This window comes from Ambystoma mexicanum, chromosome 13, assembly GCF_040938575.1.
Source record: "Ambystoma mexicanum isolate Mex_15411 chromosome 13, UKY_AmexF1_1, whole genome shotgun sequence".
Taxonomy (NCBI): Eukaryota; Metazoa; Chordata; class Amphibia; order Caudata; family Ambystomatidae; genus Ambystoma; species Ambystoma mexicanum.
In genome coordinates, this window is record NC_090938.1 from 192,381,406 (window position 1) to 192,402,410 (window position 21,005).

Genomic DNA, 21,005 nt, shown 5'->3' on the forward strand with positions numbered 1-21,005 from the left:
TTAAGGAGAAGTACCGTGAGGATGGAATGACCAGGCATAATGACTGTGTTGAAGGGGAAGGACTGTGAAGACGGAGCAGGACTGTGGTTGAAGACAGCGATGAAGGAAGACAACTGTTAGGAAAGGCAAGGAAAGTGACAGTAGACTGTGATATAAATAATAGGACTATGGCAAATGAGAAGGACTACAACACAGTGTAAAAACTGTTATGAAACAGGAGGCCTTGGACGAAGGAGAAAGAGATAGAATGATGAGAGAGCAGCCATGATGGAGGAGTGTGATGAAGGGAGAGGAATGCTACAAAGAAGGATAGTGATGAAGAACTGTGGAGGATAAACTCTCTCTAAGCACTGTAACAATGTAGGAGGGTGGTGGTGTAGGACTGTCATGAAGGAGAGCGGCTAACAAAAGAAGGACTATGATGAAGGTGAGGGACTAGGAAAAAGGTAAGCACTAGGACAAAGGAGATGGACTAGGATGAAGAAGGATAGTGGCAAAGGAGGACTGTGACAAATGAGAAGGACTATGATGAATGACCGATGAACAACAAGAACTGTCACAAAGGACTATGACAAAGGAAGAGAGAGCCAATGAGAAAGGTGCAGGAGTATAATGAAGGTGGACAACTAGGAAGAATGAGATTGGGTAGGCCAATGGCGAAGTGCTAGGATCAAGGAGGATCAATGAGAAGTACTGATAAACAAGCACAGTGATGATAGAACATGATAAAGGAGAATGACTATGATGAAAGGCAGGCATGGAAGAGAAAGACTGACAACACTGGGACGAAGGAGGATAACTGTGACAAAGGACTGTGACTAAGGAAAAAGACTGTCAGTGGGGCAGGAGTGACATATAGGACGGGGACGAAGAATTGGGATGAATGACGAGCGAAAAGAGACAACAAAAATAATGATCGAGTTAATGCATGATAACAACATTACAAGCTGCTTCTCAACACCCATTGTCTTCCTCGTCCTCTTCTCTCTGGCAGTGCCTTGACACTCAAGCACCACCATGTGCGCAAGACTCCAAAACTGAGGCAATTTCAGAGATTTGACAAAACAAGACCCTTTATCACTCTATTATGTTATATTTGTATGTATTTTTCATAATGGTCAAGTGTTTATTATAGGCATATGTAAATGCATGATGGCCCTTGTGGCTCTCTACAATGGTAACAGGTCAAGGCCCGAGGGTCATTGAACTTGTAGCCATGTAGGAGTGGGTCTTGGGGCCATTGCTTGGCTGGGGGGCACAAGAAAACCTCAGCTCTAAAATGTGTGGATGATATGTAATGCAGTGTTGATGTAAAGTGGCCAGCATAGCGCGCCTGGTGGATGCTAGTTCCTCACACGTGGTGGTGAAGAGGTAGCTACCTGGATATAGGGCTAGAGAGGTGCTAGTCCTGTGGTGTTCCTGAGAGCAGAATAGAAGTACCCACCAATCTGAGTCCTGAAAAGGTTCCACGAGGTTTGTGGCAGTGGCATTGGGTGTTATACTGTATCTGGAGGGAAAAAGACCCCAGATCTATTAGACGGCAGGACTGAAAACACTGGGAGGGTCTCTAGACTGATGATGTGTGCTTGGTGGTTTGTGTAAAGATGCAGAATAGATATTGGGTTCTAGGAGGGATTTGGTGTTGTGGTGATATCAGATGTAAAGCTGGGGGGGCGGGTGTGTGTCTGTGTCTGTGTGTCTGTCTTTGGTGCTGGTAGGTTTGAAGGGTGAAATGATTCATTGGGTGAGGCAAAGGGGTTGAGAAGGTAAGGCTCCCTCGACCGAGTAGGATTCTTATTCTGCTCTTGGGGTGACATTAGAGGTCGCTTAGTGTTGTACCATCTGATGGAATTAGGCTTTCTCTCTGTTTTTGGGTGCTGGTATGTGATGATTGTAGGATGTCAATTATGTTGTTGGAAGAAAAAGGTTTGTGGAGACTGACCCCGCTGGCGAAGTCCGACCTTGATGTGTCCTTGATCAAGCATTGTATGCTTGTGTGTTTCATGTGTCAGTAAAGATCACCTTAAAAGGTTGCATCTGTATTTCATACTTGTATGCGCGGTGGATGTTCTCGCACAACATTTGGTTCCACTACTGCCCCTCTTCCTTCTTCACCGTTCCATACTACTCTCCTTATTTCTATCCTCCTTCTTTCTTTCGGAACCCCTATCATTATACCTATGTTTTTCTTCTTAAACACTTCTTCATTATTCCCTCTTCCTCTCCATTTCTGACCCCTCCCTTTTTTTCACCTTGTCTCCTCCTTTGTGTTCTGTTATTATCATCTACATCCTTCTCCTTTTATTAATCAATTTATTTCTTTTATGCACATTTTTCATTCTTTCTTTCGTTTTTTTGACCCTCTACTCACTTTACTTTTTCCTTCCTCCTCTGTGTTGTCCTGTCTTTCATTGTACTCCTTTCCTTTTTATTTCCCATTATCTTCCATGCATAGATTTAGTAACATTTTACGCAACAATTGCACACCCATTCTATATGCCATTACTCAGGTAGGGTGACATACACCCCTCCTTCCCTCGCTATTCTCCACCCTTGATCTATTGTAACACAGGGAGCTCTGAAACACAATTTACTTGTTGTATAAGTGCTTACCAAATGCACAATAAATAAATAAACACAAGCACATTGCCAACACGCAGCCTTAGAAAGGCTCCAAATCTCCTTCTGTACTTATTGTTTGACGGACCCAAGTCAGACAACGTATGGACGGACACATCACCACACCCAGGTTTGCCTGCTACACCTATAGTTAAATGACCCATGCCATCTATCTATACATATAAAGGAGGGATTTGTGGCAATGTGCGGTTCCTTATACAACTCCACCCCATTTCACCAATCTGCACCACATTTTGCATAGTTGCCTGTTAGGACCCTCTGCACATTACTGGCTACATGGCATTTGGAGGCCCCACCCCCTTTCCCAGATTTCAGAAAAAGTAAAAATGTGCGGGTTTGTGGCAAAGCCTTGTTCCTTATACAATTCCACACCGTTTCACCAACCTGCTTCAAATTTTGCATAGTTACCTGTTAGGACCCTCCGGACATTACTAACTGCATGACATTTGCACAGCCCACCTCTATCCCCCGATTTCAGCACCTTCACACATGAGATGGTTGCCTGAAATCGGCAAAACATCAATGTGGTTGTAGAAGGACCGATCCTGACACGAGGAACAAACTCGAGGTCCAGGCATTAGGATGCATGGTTTCCAAGACATTTGCACCACAATGCACCAAATGAACTACTCCACGCCAAGGGTGAGGCAACAGATGGGGAGAGAGCACAGAAGATCCCAGTATGCAGCAGCACACCAACTCCTGCCCCCCCAACGTCTGCTCCGGGGTATGTCAGCTAGCCACACGCGCCAACTCTCAGTGCAGCTCACTTCACGGTGCAAAGCACATCAAACGATAAGCGAATCAGAACAGTGACCTACAGGATCAGTGTTTTCATGTCTGTCTACAGAACCCGTTTCGGAGAAGATGTACTTCTGCTAGTACAACATAACGTCAGATGCATTCCCACCACCCAGACACTGGGCTACCAACCAGACGTAACCTGGGATTCTTTGCAGATGCACCACAGCTGGCCTGCACTGAGTGGATCCCTCTGATCCTCTGAGGTGAAACGAAAAAAGACATGCGAGTTTGGTGGTATTCTGGTGGTGAATCCACCAGAATACCATCCAAAGGAATTAACATTACTGCCACTTGGTCTGGCAGATTTACTGCCATATTCAAGTGGTGGTGGCGCTGTTAGTCCCCATTAATTTGGAGTCCATAAGACTGAATGGGGTATTTTGGAAAATAATTACTGCCAGTGGAATTACCGCCACAGTAATTCTGCCGATTATGCCAGTTTTACAGCAGAAAGTGGGAGGATTGATGCCCAGCATGATGCTGGATGTACATCCCCTACTCCAGGGCCAAACTCAGTGTGGTGCAGCCGGAAAAGTGGTGGTAATTTCATTACTGCCACTTTTTTCCTGCATCGCCATACTCGAAATGAGCCCTATAATGTTGGCTCTTCCAGGTACCTTTTCCAATGAGCTAAATCGCGACCAATTGGCAAATGATTGTCAGAAATTTGTAGCACTGACATCTGGTATTGAAATTGGATACTTTTCAATTACACCCATGTTTTTTAAATTGAATAGACACTATTGAACTCTTTAGATAATTGAAAAGCTTCTCTGATGTCTCTGTCTCCCTAGATCTTACTCCGTAACGATGTGTGTATAGGCTTTGGTAATTGATCAAGGATCAGAAAACCACGGTGGCCAATTCATTTGTGCAAAGGTTTGTTTCGTTAAACACAGCCATGGGACTTTACAGGAGAAAGACCTACCATTGATGTCCAATAGTATTCTCCTTGCAAGGGCTGCACTCAGGGTAGACCAAAGTGCGAACCAGATCAAGATAGTAATGAAGAAGGTAGTTGCACTTATTCCTTCATGCGCCAGTTTTAGTTAAATGAAAAAAAGAAGAAACCTGATTTGAGAAAGACGGCGCAGACCGTTGAAACACGTGTTATCACAAAGGGCACTCGTTCTAAATAATACAAATTCACAATTACTACATTCCAATTGAGTGGAGTTTCTTCTTTTTTTCATTTAACTAAAACTGGTGCATGAAGGAATAAGTGCAACTACCTTCTTCATTTTTGAGTAAAGGAACCACATTTTTCTCCGTTGTTGCACAATCCATGCGACAATCACCATCTATACCAAGGGCGCTGAGGTCCTCTGTTAAGAGTGTCCATTGAAAAGGTTCCCCACAGCTTTTTGCCTACAGATCAAGATAGGTTTTAATCTAATATCATCCTCTGTGAGGTTAGTGCAACTCATTGTGCAAAGCACAACATGGGAGGCAGACTTGAGAACATGCCGCATCTCTTTAGGGAACACATCTTCAGATTGCGGCAAAGCAGCGGCATTCCAAAAGTCCCAAATCCCTGCAATGTAGCCCTTTAATACCCGAAAAATTGCCCCATTGGATTTTTACCTAAATGGTAACATCTGCTTATTAATGCGCTTACCCCTCTTCCATTTTCATAAAAACAAATTCCACAATAAGAAATAGTTTGGACCCTTAATATTGTTTCCCCATTAAGTGGAAAAACCTTAAGAATACTTGTAGCCCGTGGCCCAGAAGGCCCAGCCAGAAAGGGCTGCATGCTTGCCACTAAGGGAGAAACCTTGAAAGAAAGACACAGACACCAGGTTTAATATAATACTTTATTTAAAGTAGTGTGTGTTTTCTTTATGTGTGTGTGTTTTGCAGTGGACTAATCCATCCAGCCTACCGTTGGGATTAATGGAATTTTGATAAGAAAACAAAGGGACCGAACTCCTATGCTCAAGAATGGGTTGGGCAGGGAGGTAAGAATCTAAAGAAGATTTGAACAGAAAGGACAGATAGTCTCGGGGGGATAGCTCAGAGGCAACGTGCTCACCTTGGAAACAAGACAACATGGAGCAACGCAGGTTCGATCCCCGGGTCCACGCTTAGAAACCTCTGGGTATGGGTAGGAAAGAATAAAACAGAACGGCGAGAAGAATAAACAAAATAACTCCCTGCGAGGGGGAGGGTGGAGGAATGGATTGCTGCCTCGAGCGGCACTCAGGGCCCACAGACATTGTGGCGGAGGGACGTGTATGAGGAGTGGCCCGCAAGAGACCCTCAGAGCTATGCTGCATGCCAGGAGCAGCCTACCCACACATGGGGTAGTTGAGGTGTCGAGCCGCCATGGTCATACCAGATGGGCTCCGTAATATCAAATGGCCCGGGCAGCGTGCTTGGGGATGCCTGGGCCTAAGATAAAGAGCTGCCCAGTATGGGCTGCGTGTACAGGGTAGGCCAAACTGGGCAACCCAGCCGTATCGCTGTGCCGACCCACCAAAAGTGAACTTCTTCCTCTTCACCTCCCGGGATACCTGTACTCCGAAGCCCGGCCGACGAAGAGGCAGAAGTCCACTTTACCCTCCAGGTGGGAACGGTGAAGGGAAGCCCCAGGCTTATAAGGCAGCCTGGGTGAAGAGCGGGATGCAGGGTAATCGGGGGCACGCTCTTACAAGTCCCAAAAGGAAACCGAGGCCATACATCATGGTCGATGGAGCATGTCACATCAGAAGAAACAGAATTCTGTCCAATTCATGGTAGGGGCTGGCTGTGTGTTGCAAAGCCGATCCACAAAGGATATGTCACAATGAACTAAAATGGATCCTCTATAGGAAATTGAAAGGGATCATTTCAATATTTGTATTTCGAAGATGGTCACTCTATTAATGTTTTTTTCCCAGTTAGACACCAATTGTATTTATATGTCGTAATCTTGCGCGGCCAGCAGCCCAAAGATTTCCCAGCATTTCATGGTGGCATTTGTATATGTTCTTCGCGGTTACCGCCATCCGGGGCTACGCTAATTTTTGGACTGTCAGGACTGGGGGCTAGCCAGCTTTTTTGGTTGTAACCCCTCAGCTTCTATCCGGGACTACAACCAAAAAACCTGGTGCTATAACATCCTCAGATCCCCCACCCGCCCCTCCCAGCAACGCCTCGGGTTACCGCTACGCCGCGCAACCTGTGCGATTTACTGCTAGATTGCACATCTACTCCATGGGGACTTTGGAGGAATGACTGTGGCGGGCATCCATTCTTCCTACATTCATTCTTGCAGTCTTTGCTGTTGAAGTGGAGGACTTACCTGCAGGACGTTGCAAAAGGTACATCCTCCACTCTGAGTGCATGCATTTGACAGTTATTTGGGGGTGCAGTAAAAATGCTGCAATACAATCCACATGTTCTTTTTACTGCACCAGCACACTGGCAATGAGGCCCACGCAAGTGCCGTTGTAGCAGCTGGATTAGCCTGCAGAGGCACCAGCCTGTCAGAAGAATCACCCACCGTCCCCCTGGCTGCATCAGGCTTTTCTGATATTCCACCCACTGTGTCTCCGGGGCATGGCGTGCTGTCTCCTGCTGCCACACGGAGGGACAGCACGCGCTGCATGTGAAACCTGCTACCTCGAGACGCTCTCACATTGCTCTCGCTTTGTCTCTCCAGAGGTCTCCAGCACAACAGGATCAAGGCCGTGGGGGCGGACACATTCCTGCATCTGGGGGCCTTGAGGTCCATGTAAGTAACTCTTGCGCCGCTCTACATTGCAGGGCTGGGGGTGCTGCAAGGGAGGTGGAGGCTGCCCTGCAGTCCTGCGATATTCCTTGCAAAGCTCGTGCTCATAGCTGACTTCTTGCCCCTGTCATGGGTGGGCCTGCTTTCTTCCAGTTCTTCCAATGGGTGGTGGTACTTGTAACTCTCCCCCCCCACCAATGATATCTATATGCAAATATGTCCTAGCACTAGCAGACAAGTATGGTGGGTGGGTATGCAGCCTGGGATGGATAAAGATAACCCTCATGACCTTAGCAATATAGCAGCCATAGTTCCTCGCTATTGCTCATACTGGCGACTCGCTCCCATCCTGTTACCCGCCTTAGTCCTGTGCCACGATTCCTCCTGCCTTGAGATGGCTTCTCTTCCTCAAAGGTCTCTACTATCCTTCTAAAGCCATTGAGTGCAATGCTCCGAGTTGTTCCTATCGCGTCACTCCAAATGTTGACCCATTTTATTTCAACTCTTCATTATTTCATGTTCAGCTTCATCAGGGGTCTGCAATCATTGGCTCACCAGATTGTACGGACTGCAGCTCCCATCAGCCCTAGCCAGTAGAGTCAATGATTGGAGCTGTAGTCAAAAACAACTCAAAAGAGGCGGGTCGCAGACCCAACCTTCCCCTTTCCACCCAGCCGGTTCCCTGATATTCCAATGCTCTAAGTTAGGGAATAGAGCAAGTGTCATCAGAGAAGACACAAGTAGAACAGTGAAAGAGCGAGATAGATGTGGAGAAATGGGAATGGTGGGGGAGGTAGAGAGAGAGAGAGAGAGAGAGAGATGGGGTGGAGGGAGAGAAAGAGAGAGAGAGGGAAAGGGGACTGAGGTAGATGGAGGGAGCCAGGAAGGGGGGGGGGGAGAAACATGTGGGGAGAGAGAAAGATATGGAGGAAGAAAGAGAGAAAGAGGGAAAGGGAAGAGAGGGTGATGGAGGGAGACAGATGAGAGAGAGCGATGGGCTGAGGGAGAGAGGGAGAAATGGGGGGAGAGAGAAAGAGATATGGATGGAGTAAAATAGAGGGGAAGGGGAAGAGAGAGGGAGAGAGATGGGAATGGAGGGAGAGAGAGGGAAAGGGGACAGAGGGACAGGGAAGAGATGGGGAGAGAGAGAGACATGGAGAGAGATGGGAGAGAGAGAGAGCGATGGGGGAGAGAAAGAAAGATATGGAATGAGTAAAAGAGAGGGGAAGGGGAAGAAAGTGAGAGGGAGAGAGATGGGAATGGAAGAGAGAGGGAAAGGGGACAGAGGTAGGCGGAGAGAGACAGATAGGGGAGATAATAAAATGTGGGGAGGGAGAAAGAGATATGGAGGGGGAAAGAGGACACAGGGAAAGGGAAGAGAGGGAGAGAGATGGAGGGAGACAGATGGGAGAGAGAGTGATGTGGTGGAGGGAGAAAGAGAGAAAGGGGACAGAGAGAAAGAGAAGAGAGATGGAGAGAGAGACAGATGGGAGAGAGAGAGATGGGGTGAGGGAAAGAGAAATGGGGAGAGAGATATTGAGGCACTAAAAGAGTGAAAGGGGAAAGAAAGAACGAGAGAGAGATGGGGATGGAGAGAGAGAAAAAGGACAGAGAAAGAGAAGAGAGGGAGGTGGAGAGAGAGAGATGGAGACGGACAGATGGGAGAGAGAGCGATAGGGTTAGGGAAAGAGAGAGAAATGGGGCGAGAAAGAGAGATATGGAGTGAGTAAAAGAGAGAGGGAAAGGGGGAAGAGAGAGAGAGGGAGCGAGAGAGAACAAACCGTCCATAGACAAAACTAGTCAATATTTTCTTTTGGCATTCTGCCCTTGCAGCCCTGACTTGACATTATTAGATTGGGGCCCAGTTTTGTGACAGTGATGTAACTTGCAAGGTTAGTAAATGTACCGCAGCCACTTCCGCGAGAGTGATGAATATGCCATGGTGCAGCTTGCCAGCAGCATTGGCACCTGCCAGAGGAAAACCATGGCCAGCCTCACTGGCAAACCATGATCCAGCGGGGCCGACTCCGGAGAAACCACGGATAACTGTGGTTAGTCAATGACCACACGCCAGGGCGAATGGTGCCATGTAGTAGGACCGGGTACCTGATTCTGCGCTCATTATTTTCAGAAAGCATAGGAAGGGGTAAGAAATGGGCCGGATCACCCCATGGCTTTAGGACATGGTGCAGGCTTTCGAAGTTCAAAGAGTGGTGTGTTTGATTTGGTCATTGTGGAATGTGTGTCATGTGCTCCAGGTGTCCTGGCTGGCAAGGGCTGCTCCCAACTAAAGGCAGTAAAGCTTATGTCTTCCATCGCACTGATTGTGCATGCTTACGTCAGTGACTGAATTCAGTCTGATCTAGTGTTCTGTGAATGACATGCACGTTTCATGTTTCTTTCCAGAGACCTGAGCAGCAACTCCATCAGGACCGTTCACCCCGAGGCATTTGCAACTCTGCGTTCCCTCATTAAACTGTAAGTGTGTCCAGGGTACAATATGCCGTCAAACATCTCCCCTTAATCACCTTGCAAGCAACAATCAGCCAGGGATAGACCCGGACAACCCCTTTAATGGAAGGTATCCTCAGTCCATCAATTAATGTCATGATACAAACCTCCCATCACTACCCTCCTACAATTAAATGGCGTTTAATTTTGGTATCACTGCATATTATCCCCACCAAAAATATCGCTGTATATATGGTCGTCTGGAACGGCCATAGGCAATATTTTAGGGTGGGGGTCATTTTTGTGGTTTTGGGGATCAAGGGTGTCCCCCGCTACTTTAAAAATAATGCAAGGGTTGCGGGGGTGTCCCCTGCAGGTTCATTGCCTTAATATTGCTGCAAAAATATGGCGATATTTGTGCGGGATATTAACACATGGAACCTTCATTTAATCTACCATACTCATCAAACACTTCAATTGAGTCTGGTGCCTCACATTACCAGTGTCTGGCACTTCATCCATCACAGCCTTAAACGCTTCAAGGGTGTTGCACTTCATCCATCACGGATCTCATGCACTACATTAGACACACACTAGTACATCAATGGACTCATGTGCTTCACTGGACTCATGGTCCTTCCATCAAGGGCCTCGTGCGCATGGAAGAACTAGGGACGCCTTAATAACTGGTCTCCAAAATTCTGTGGATTGATAGTAGTCCTTTATTGATCTCAAAGGACAATCATTCCACTCCTTTCAATGCCATCATACACTACTTCTATCAATGGTCGTGCTTAGAAACACGTGTGTACAGGCGCGTTCTAAATGACATATCAATGGATTAGCACACATCAAAGCAGTATTCCAGCGTCCATAACTGGCTTCATATATTTCAATGTACTAGTATTCCTTCAATTTCACTCCACAAGTTACTTAATGAGTCTCCATCCTGGCAAGTGTTCTGTGCAATGCTGACATCTCTTCTCGTCTCCACGCGGCAGAGACCCCCTTTCTTAAGCAGACTGTCTTTGTCCCAGCAGAGACCTCACGGAAAACCAGCTCAGTGTCCTCCCGGTTGCCGGCCTCGGTGGACTGCTGCACCTCAAGCTGAAGGGGAACATGGCGCTGTCCGAAACATTCTCCAAGGAGAGCTTTCCCAAGATGAGGTGAGTTGGGTCACTTTCTGAACCTTCTCCGAAGAGGGTTCATCCAATTTCAATTGAGTGGGGGGGGGTTCTCTCTGACCCTTCCCAAAGAAGACAATCCAAGATGATATTAACTGGGGCACTATCAGAACCTTCTCCTTGGAAAAAACCCCACCCATGGTTAGGTGAGTTGAGGCCCATTCTGAAAACGTTTTGAAAGAGCGCACGCGCACAAAACGGGGATGGCTCATACTCGAGCTCCCCATAATTCGGTGGAGGTGACCGGTTATGTTTGCAATTTAGCAGTGACACGTCCCTGCTGCTGAATTTTCGTCATTTGCATGGCAGAGTGCAAAAGAGGAGTGGAAAAGGTGGCCTCCACGCTTATACCCCCGCCCGTTTTGCACACCCAGCATACCCTGGATTCTGATGGAGTCTGCATGCTTTTTGCTGGTATACAAAGCCGCAGACTCCATAGAAATCCACAGCATTTGCACCGGCATGAAAATTCATGCTGCTGCAAATGATGTCATATTTGGATGGCGGAGAACATATAATTTTGAAAAATGAATTGGGTTCTTTTATTGCACTTCAGGCCGGAATCCATCCTCTAAGCGCGGGACCGGGGCTGGGTATCAAATCCCCTGCTTCTCAGTGCAGTCTTGTTTCCAAGAGGAGCCCGTTGCCCCTGAGCTATCCTCCCGGCAGTTCCCCTAGGTCATCGTCAGAAGCCCCCACAATTCTACTAAGTCACCCAACCTTGATGTGAAGCGCTGCTGCACTTGAGTGCAAGGATCTCCAAAGCTCTACCAATACAGTCCTCTCCCCATACACTTTTGCTCGGATTGTAAGATTTGTGTTTAAATTCCTTCCGAGTTCAATTGTTTCTGGCTTTTTTCTTTTCCCAGAATTCTTGAGGTTCCCTATGCCTACCAATGCTGCGCGTATGGCGCTTGCAGCGGCTTCTCCAAGCCACTGGGGCAGTGGGAAGCGGAAGACTTTGGTACGGAGGGTGAAGACGCCTACAAGAGAGCAGTCGGCTTGTATCCGGGTAATGCAGGTAAGCGAGTGAGATGCCCAGAGAGCACCCAGTGCCAGGCCACCCATAGTTCCCACAATGTACTGTACCATACTCCAGGTGTGCAGCATTGCAGTGCAAGGGCACCCATAGTTCCCACAAGGTACTGTACTATAATCCAGATGTGCAGCATTGCAGTGCAAGGGCACCCATGGTTCCCATAATGTACTGTACCATAATACAGGTGTGTAGAATTCCAGTGCAAGGGCACCTATAGTTCCCACAATGTACTGTACTATAATCCAGGTGTGCAGCATTCCAGGGCAAGGGCACCCATAGTTCCCACAATGTACTGTACTATAATCCAGGTTTTCAGCATTCCAGTGCAAGGGCCCCATAGTTTTAACAGTGTGGTCTAACTCTATCCTGCATCACTGCAGTGCCCGCTCTCCACAGGTCTAACCCTATCCTGCATCGCATCAGTGCCCGCTCTCCACATCACATCAGTGCCCGCTCTCCACATCACATCAGTGCCCGCTCTCCACAGGTCTAACCCTATCCTGCATCGCATCAGTGCCCGCTCTCCACATCACATCAGTGCCCGCTCTCCACAGGTCTAACCCTATCCTGCATCGCATCAGTGCCCGCTCTCCACATCACATCAGTGCCCGCTCTCCACATCACATCAGTGCCCGCTCTCCACAGGTCTAACCCTATCCTGCATCGCATCAGTGCCCGCTCTCCACATCACATCAGTGCCCGCTCTCCACATCACATCAGTGCCCGCTCTCCACAGGTCTACGAATCCACTCTAACCCCCATGTGCATGACTCTGGTGCCAGGGTTCTCTCCAGTCCTCGCAATCTGCTGTAACCCTGATCTGCAGCACCCCAGTACCAGGGGTTTAGCCCATGCGATTATGAGCCCCCGAGGTATATAAAAATATTAGCACATAGTGGTACTAGCAAATCATGTTTTTGTAATGAAGTGAAAGACGTTAGTTTAATCATGAGAAAGTAAATGGAAAAACTCAGTAAACTAAATATGGTTTTATTTTGTAGTGTTTAAAAAACGAGGTGATCATATGTTAAGAGTTTAACATGAGCATGCATTAGGAGTCATATAAAAATACACTTTCTCTATCAAAAAGTGAAAACAGTTTCCCATGTGTTAGCTTTCTCTTTGGTATTTTAAATAGCATTGTGCAGTGAAGAAACAGGTCCCCCTAGAGAGGAAGTGTCTTGTTAAAAGACGTCTTTCCTGGAAATTGCATTATTGTTTCCCTGTCTGCCTTTGAATTTGGAATGTTCAGAATGCACTCAATAGCAGTAGTTATTTGACTGCACTGTGAACATTCTGATTGGCTGAGAGGAGGTCAATAATGATCTCTGTGTGCTAATTTGCTCTAACCCTGCATCCCATTTCCAGGGCACCCACAGTTGTTACGCTATCCGCCAACCCTGATCTGCAGAACTCCATTGCCAGGGCTCCCATAGGTCCAACCATCTGCTCTAACTCGGACCTGCATCACTCCAGTACGAGGGTGACCTCCAACCCTAATCTGCACCACTCGAATCAGAGAGTCCCTAGAGTTCTACCGCCTAGATTCCAACCCTGAATCTTTGCATCATGTACATCGCTTCTTCCCCTACACGTGCATAGTGGGTAGGGCGAAGCGGTACATGCAAGTTGGAGTAGCCATGCATGATGCAGAGGAATGGGTATCTTAGGGAAAGTTATGGGATGTGAGGGTCCTCTAGGGAAGTAAGTAAAGGGATGGAATGGGTCTCTTTGAAGAGCGATGTGTTATGGACTTCAGAAGGGCCAGCAGCGAAATGAAATAGGCACCCTTGGGAGTAAGCAATAGATTGAAATGGGTGTCATGAAAAGTAAACATAAGGGGAGGGAATGCTCTGGGGTTGTGAATTTCTGGTTAAATGGGAAAGGCCTCATATGTCATTGGTTGAATCTGCAACACATTCAGTCTTGGGGTCAATGAGCGAGCTAAATAAAGAGTTTGCGGGGGCGTGAGAAGAGGAGCATCCTGGCCGATAACCCTCCACACGAATATACAGATCTCGCCGCCCTGAAACGTAAGTGCAGGGTGGCTTTGAGGAAGTGGAGGGCTTCTGGCGCATCCTCGGATAAACTGTCCTGCCGCCTGCTCCAAAGGCAATACAGACTCTTTGTTGTCTCCAAGAAGATGGTCCATATTCAAGCCTGCATCTCTGCAGCCTCTAACAACATGGCTGAAAACTTTAAAATCTGGAAGGAGCTGGCCAATCCTACTGCAGTCGCCACCTTTCCTGTTCCCTCCCAAGCCCTCTGCATGCCTTGGCATCTTATTTCACCACTAAAAATCAGTGACATCCTGTCCTCGCTTTCCTCCTCGCTCTCGCCCTCTACCTCTCCCAGGCCCCATTTGGCTATGTCTCCCTCTCCTCTTCCTTTCTCCTCCTTCTCTCTGACAATACCTGACAATGTTTCCAGACTAGTCCGATCAATGAAAGTGTCGTCCAAATAGGTGCTCCTCTACTCCTCCAGAACTATTAAGGACCACGTCTTCACCCTCGCACCAGCCTTGATCATTTTCTTCGCCACTGGATCTTTCCCCTCCCTGATCAAGCACTCGCTTGGGTTCCCCTCCTAAAGAAGCCTTCTGCTGATCCTACCTGTCCAGCAAACTATCGCCCAAATTCGATTTTTCCTGGAAAAGCTTACCATCTCCCAGTTTATTCTACACACTGAATCTGTTGGTAGTCTTCATGACCATCAGTCTGACTTCAGAGCAGAGAGAGGCACGGAAACTGTTTTCTGAACACCCATGAAGATCTGCTCTCTAATCCAGCTCTCCCTATGTACTCATCCTCCTTGACCTTTCCTCTGCTTTTGATATGGTCAGTCACGCCATCCTGATCAATCGGCTCCATGAGAACCTGGGCATCACGGATCAGGCCCTGGAATGGCTGACCTCCTTTCTCCTGGGCCGACCCTCCCAGGTCCAACTTGGGTCCTTTCTCTCCACCACCTCTCTCTCCACAAGTGGTGTTCCCCAGGGATCTATCGTCTCACCCTGGCTCTTCAGTGTCTATCTGGCCCCTCCCGATCACCACCTTCTCTTCTAACTTTCAGTGTTATGCGGATTACATTCAGCTCTCTTTCAAGCTTTCTTCAGCCTCCTCTCCGTCCCCGCTCATTCCTGATTGTCTATCTGTGATTCAGGATTGGTGGGCCTCCAACGATCTCTGCCTTAATGCCAGAAAGACTGAGATCCTTTTCATTGGGACCCCTGCTCCTGCTTTCCCTCTCTCAATCTGGCTGCCCTCCTTGAGCCCACTTCGAGCTGCACCTCCTCAGAGGTATTCTACCTTTTCTCACCTTCCCCCAGAACTTACTGTCTCCAGAGCCCTGGTTCTCTCCAGGCTGGACTACTGCAACAGCCTCTTTCTCAATCTTCCTAACTCTACTCTTCGCCCCCTGCAACTAATCCAGAACAGGACTGTGAGACGTATCCTTGGCCTCAAGCCCAGGGACTGCATCTCTCCTGCCCTGAAATTTCTCCACTGACTCCCATTGGCAGCAAGGGTCAAGTTAAAGACCCTCTGCATCGTCCACAAGGTCTTCTGGGGCTGGGGACCTCACTATATCCAACTCTCTTTGCCAAAATACCTTCCTTCTAGAGCCCTTCGCTCGGCTACCTCGAACTCTCTACGGGTCAGACGTTTCTCCAAGCAGAGAGCGGGGGGGGGGGGGGAGGGGGCGGGGGTAGATCTCTCTCCTCTGCAGTGCCTGTATCTGGAACGGCTTCCCTGCCACCCTCCAACTTGAGCCGGACCACCTGAAATTCCAGAAGCGTCTCTACACCTTCCTTTTCTCCTCTGCCATCTCTTTCGTTTCCTTGCTAGCTTATCTGTCTGCGGCGCCGACTGGTTGTTTGGTACCCGCAGGGTTTCACTGGGTACAGGCTCCTCCATGACCAGCCTTCCTTGCACTGCCTCCTGGCCTACTACACACCTACGTGCTGTAACTGTAACCCCTACAGCCCCCCTGCCTCCTTGCACTTACCCTGAGCCCCGCTGCACTTGCTCAGAGCCATGATGCCCTGATCGCACTTCCCCCTACCTTCCCCTGCACTTCGCGTTGTTGCACTTGCCCGATCCCAATGTCACAAGGCCTAGTGGCATTGTATGTCTTATCTGCCCTCCGTCTCCCCTCCCTTGTCTTGTGGCGCTACTTGTGTACAGGTGCCTTATAAATAACATATGCTGCTTCTGCTTTCAGTAAGTGATTTTTCCTCAGTTATTAGACAGTATGTTTTTTGAAGAATTTCCCTGAAAAGGATATCACCTAGCTGGTAAAATAGCTCAGCGGGTTGAGGTCTCGCTGCTGCCATCTATGTGTAATCTGCAGGTCGCATGTTCAAATCACAGCAAGGCCAACGCAGCCTTCCATCCTTCCGAGGTTGATAAATGAGTACCAACTTCGGGTCGGTTGGTTAATGTATGTAAATATATTTTATGTACAGCGCTTAGGCGTAAGTGCTATACAAACAACACATCAGTAGCATGGCATTGTGAGAGAGTGTGACAGATGACCTAGGTAGGCAAGCGGTCGCATGGGATTGGCCTCTTGGAAGTGAACAATGGGACTGGAATAGGGCTCTTGGAATGTTCTGATTCGCATACGGTGCTCACTCGGTCATTTGTGTTCCTGTCATCTGGCAAATAAACAAAATGAAATACTGCAGCAATTACTTTTATTAAAATGTCTGCACTTATCATTAATTATCGGAGGGTGAAGGAGGAGCCGGAAGTTGATCATTGTCCCAGAGGAATGCCTTATACATTCCTAATCATTTCAGATGTTTGGCCAACATGCTGGGAGACCCTTAAAATGACATAACCAGGGCCTAAAATGTTTGCAAAAAGTGCTCTCTTGGAAGTTACATCCTGGGCACGCCAGCAGAACGGTGATACATTTTGCAGTCTGTATTGATTACTAGATACAGATTGTTTGAACGCGCTTGCCATCTAGTGGTTATATTTGGGAACAGATAAAAAAATGCTTCGAATGAAACTTACGACCCCAGTCTCGGGCCCAATCTCCTCTTTGAACTCCATTTTAACACTTCCCCCAGGCATCGCTATCTCTCTCCTGCGGCGTTTCTACCTCTTTCTGGGCCGTGCTAGCGGACGTGGTACCGACCTGCCGGAGAAAGAGAGGGAGTCGATTGGCGGTGATGTGATGTGCTTGTCCGCGCCTGAGGGAAAAACTAATGTGAGCGTGCACAGCCAGGACAGCATATATTTGAATATTGACACGAGGAGCTCAGTGGTGGGTTCAAACTACATATAACAAGTATGCATCGAGTATGAAGGCGCTCAAACTGCCAGCCTGCGAATTTAGTGTGCCCGAGGTTTTTTGGCTAGAAAGGTCCTCTTATTTGGCTAGAGTAGTCCCGTTTCTTAATTTACTACAAGAGTTCTAACCAATGTTACTGAGTTAATGTGTTTTCAAAGTATTTTTTGCATCATATTTTACCAAAGATAGTAGACAGTAATGAGTTGAAATGCGTGACTATGGGCCACTTTTCCATTGGTCCCTGAACTGATTTTGGGCCCCAGTCATACCCTGGCAAAATGCCAGATTCTCACAGAAAATGGGAATTAGCAAAATGTCGCAGGCGTAGATTTGTTCCAGGCAGTTATTGCAGACACGCCGGTAAGAATATGTTTGGTGCTAGTTGGTGGTGGACCATTGAGCAAGTTGCCAATAGGTGTCTGTCCATTGACAGGCCGACCTTTGTGAATTGCAGGGCAGGTTGAAAGAGATGATTTTGTTTTAAGAGTGTGAGAGCCCGTTCAAGTCTATGGATGGAATAGGTGGCTTGGCGGGTGGGTCTATAGACTTCATGGCGCGAGTTGAGAGGTATGCATGGATCAAGTTGATGGTTGGTACCATGCCAGTATGTAATGTGCATCAGAAATGTGCATGTTTCTGATTGGTACCATTGTTATTGTTTTTTTATTTTTTATTGGGTACTTATAATGCGCCTATACACAATGTGTTTCGAGGCGCAACAAGGCAAGAGGGGACAGGGAGGACTAAACAAAAAATGATCCTACTACGCCCTGTGACATTCGGAATGTGGAAGTACTGTAGGAGAAGTGTGGGGGTGGAGGGTGGTGGCCAGGGTAGAAAGGCCTGTGAGGGAAATGAGCGCCAGGGGAGGCCAGGTGAACAGAGCCGGGGGAAAGCACAGAGTGCAGGGGAAGGAAGGTCCACGAGCTAAGTGCGAGGTAAGGGGCTGGAAGGGCTACAAGGGTACAGGCCCAACCAGGCAAGTGTGTGTGTGGGGGCGGGGGAGGGTTGGCGGCAGAGGAGGGCAATATGCAAGTTGCTCTTGGGTACCAGACTTTTATGCTAGTTGCCCATTGGTACCATGCCAAATGGTACATTGCCAACATGCAAGTTTTGCACGTGGCACTGTGCCAGTATGCTAATTGGTCCCATGCCAACATGTAATTGCGCATTTGGTACCATGTCAATATGCACGTTGCTCTTGGGTATCAAGCCGTTACTACCATGCTAATGTGCAAAACAGTTATGGGCACCATGCCAGCTATCAAGTCTCTAATGGGTGCCATGTGCATGACTAAGTTGCAGGCGGCCAAGGCACCTTGAGCGAGTTGCTCATCGGCGCCATGCCATTTAGTCACTGTCTGTAGACAGATTCTTGCTAAAGGCATCTGGTACAGGAGTAACTTCCTCATGGACACCCAAGGACATACATGATACAGCTAAAACACATCGACATAAGCCATTAGTGAGCCCAGCAAAATCAATGGCATAACCAAGCATGCCCGGTGCCTGGAATTCATGGCACACAGAGAAATAGCCAAAACAAGGAGATGATGGCTGGAAGTTTTAGAATGAATCTTAACCACTGGCATTGCTCTGGGCAACCCTCCAGACCACCGTTCTTCGCCTGCCAAGCCATTACAGAAGGGGAAAGACCATATGCAAATCAGGCTTGGCCCACCCCAAAAGGGGCAGTCCAGCCCAAACTGCTAGGCCACATCCCTTCGGCACGAGACCACAAGCATCCCCAAACATGTTTCGCCCTTGTTGGGGCTCCTCAGTGAGGAGTAGCTTGGGTCTCTAGGCCTAGCAGGCACGGGACCCACGTCTGGGCATACCCGTCCCACTCGGGGTGACAAAGCCAAAACAAGGAGATGATGGCTGGAAGGTTTAGAATGAATCTTAACCACTGGCATTGCTCTGGGCAACCCTCCAGACCACCGTTCTTCGCCTGCCAAGCCATTACAGAAGGGGAAAGACCATATGCAAATCAGGCTTGGCCCACCCCAAAAGGGGCAGTCCAGCCCAAACTGCTAGGCCACATCCCTCCGGCACGAGACCACAAGCATCCCCAAACATGTTTCGCCCTTGTTGGGGCTCCTCAGTGAGGAGTAGCTTGGGTCTCTAGGCCCCCTTGTTAAATCTGCATATTTAAGTAACTTTGGGTCTCACCCTAAGTTACTAGGGGAATCCAGACGTGGACCCCTTGCTCACTATTCTTAGAGAGGCACAGATCCACCCTACTGATGAGGTCCAACCAGACCGAAACACGTGTCTGGGGTTTCTGTTGGTACTCTTGTTCAGAGGAGAATTGCCTTGCATTTCGGTGCTGGACTGCCCCAGGGCAGGACAAAGACTGATATGTTTGGGATATTTCTTCTCTGTGAAAGATAGTGAGCTAAAGACTCTGGGTAAGTCTCTCGTAACCAGGACTAATGTCTGGCAGAGGGACTCCCAGGACCCCCCTTGTTAAATCTACACAGAGAAATAGACCAGCAGGATTAGAATGATCATTTTGCCATCTGTGTTAATTTTTTGATTGCAATTAGCACATGATAGAATGTAGTTGCCAATCAGCTACTACATGGTAACTGGCAACCATTCCAATGACGTGCATGCAAAGAAGACAATGGGGTGATCCATCTCCTCTCAAATGCACAAGTCACCAAAAGGCATAAGCACAGAGCCCAAGATGTCCTCCAGGAAAACGCCAGGCTCCTCGAAGCTGCCGAATGGATCCGTTGGCCCACCTTCATCAGCAGCCTCTCCGACTCCGGCGCCTCACGCCTCTTGTGCACAAACACGACACTGACACTAAAGAGACCCTAAAGCGAGCAGCCACTCACATTGACAGTGACCTATTCATAGTTTCAGTGAACGCCTCACACACTTGGCACACCGCTAATTTTTCTGTGGTTTATCATTAGCAGTATTTTCAAAGGCAGAGAAACCGTGATGTGATAATCACATTATGGACTGCATTTTCCAGCAGTAAAATGTGTTCATTGTCCTACTCTCTCCGCTTGACAGGTGTAGCGAGAGGGATGGTTGCTATGCACTTATTGGGGGACAGGTGTATGCAGGCTCAATATATTTTTATTTCACTTACTTTAACACTTGACCTGCCACTTACCTGTCTCCAACACCCACTTACCTGAGCTCAAGATCACCTTGGTGCTTCTCTGAGGGGTGGATTTGGAATGAAGAGCAATGGTTAAGACGGAATTCCCCAACACCCCTAAGGAAGAAAACTCTGGATAATAATAACAATTAGCAGACACAAATGGAAAGGCGGGAAACAAAATACAAGAGTAGCATCTCTTTAGTTCATCTTTTGATTACTTATCTCCATGCCCAACACTTTTATATTGAAAGGGGGAAATCTACAATCTTACCCTTCCTAAGTAGCTGCAGTCCTAAAACAAAATTCCATAAATTTAAAGAGTTATTTAAAAAATATATTCCAAATTCTTTAAGAATAAACCAAATCCCTTGAAACTATACACAGAAAGTCTGTACAGCAGCACCTTGGAGCGTATCTTATGTGCAGGATGAAATTACCATATTAAATGACCTCAGACCCAAATAACCGGACAGACTCAAAGAATATGGCAAAGTACTACTTTATTGTCAGCTCAAATAAAGTAGGAAAATGTGGCGACCATACAAAATGAAGCTCACTCTTGGTTACTTTTCTCTTACACAAAGACTTTATACTTCGATGCACATCAGCAATGACCTCATCCTACGTGGCAAAAAGTAAAACCTATTGAGGGGGAGAGATTGGTTAGGGGAACATATATACCTATAGTGTGTATACGTGTTAATAACATCATTGGCTGCCTGTTATCTAGTAGGCACGCCTTGAAAT

General features: G+C 47.7%; 1 protein-coding gene across 1 annotated transcript in view; it reads left to right on the plus strand.

Moving 5' to 3' along the window:
- LGR6 (leucine rich repeat containing G protein-coupled receptor 6) overlaps positions 1–21,005 on the plus strand; it is a 571,666-nt gene that overhangs the window by 538,148 nt on the left and 12,513 nt on the right. The window contains exons 13-16 of the mRNA XM_069633599.1: positions 7,091–7,162; positions 9,566–9,637; positions 10,651–10,776; positions 11,664–11,815. Coding sequence (XP_069489700.1) covers positions 7,091–7,162; positions 9,566–9,637; positions 10,651–10,776; positions 11,664–11,815 — 422 coding nt within the window. The remainder of the gene's footprint in view (positions 1–7,090; positions 7,163–9,565; positions 9,638–10,650; positions 10,777–11,663; positions 11,816–21,005) is intronic.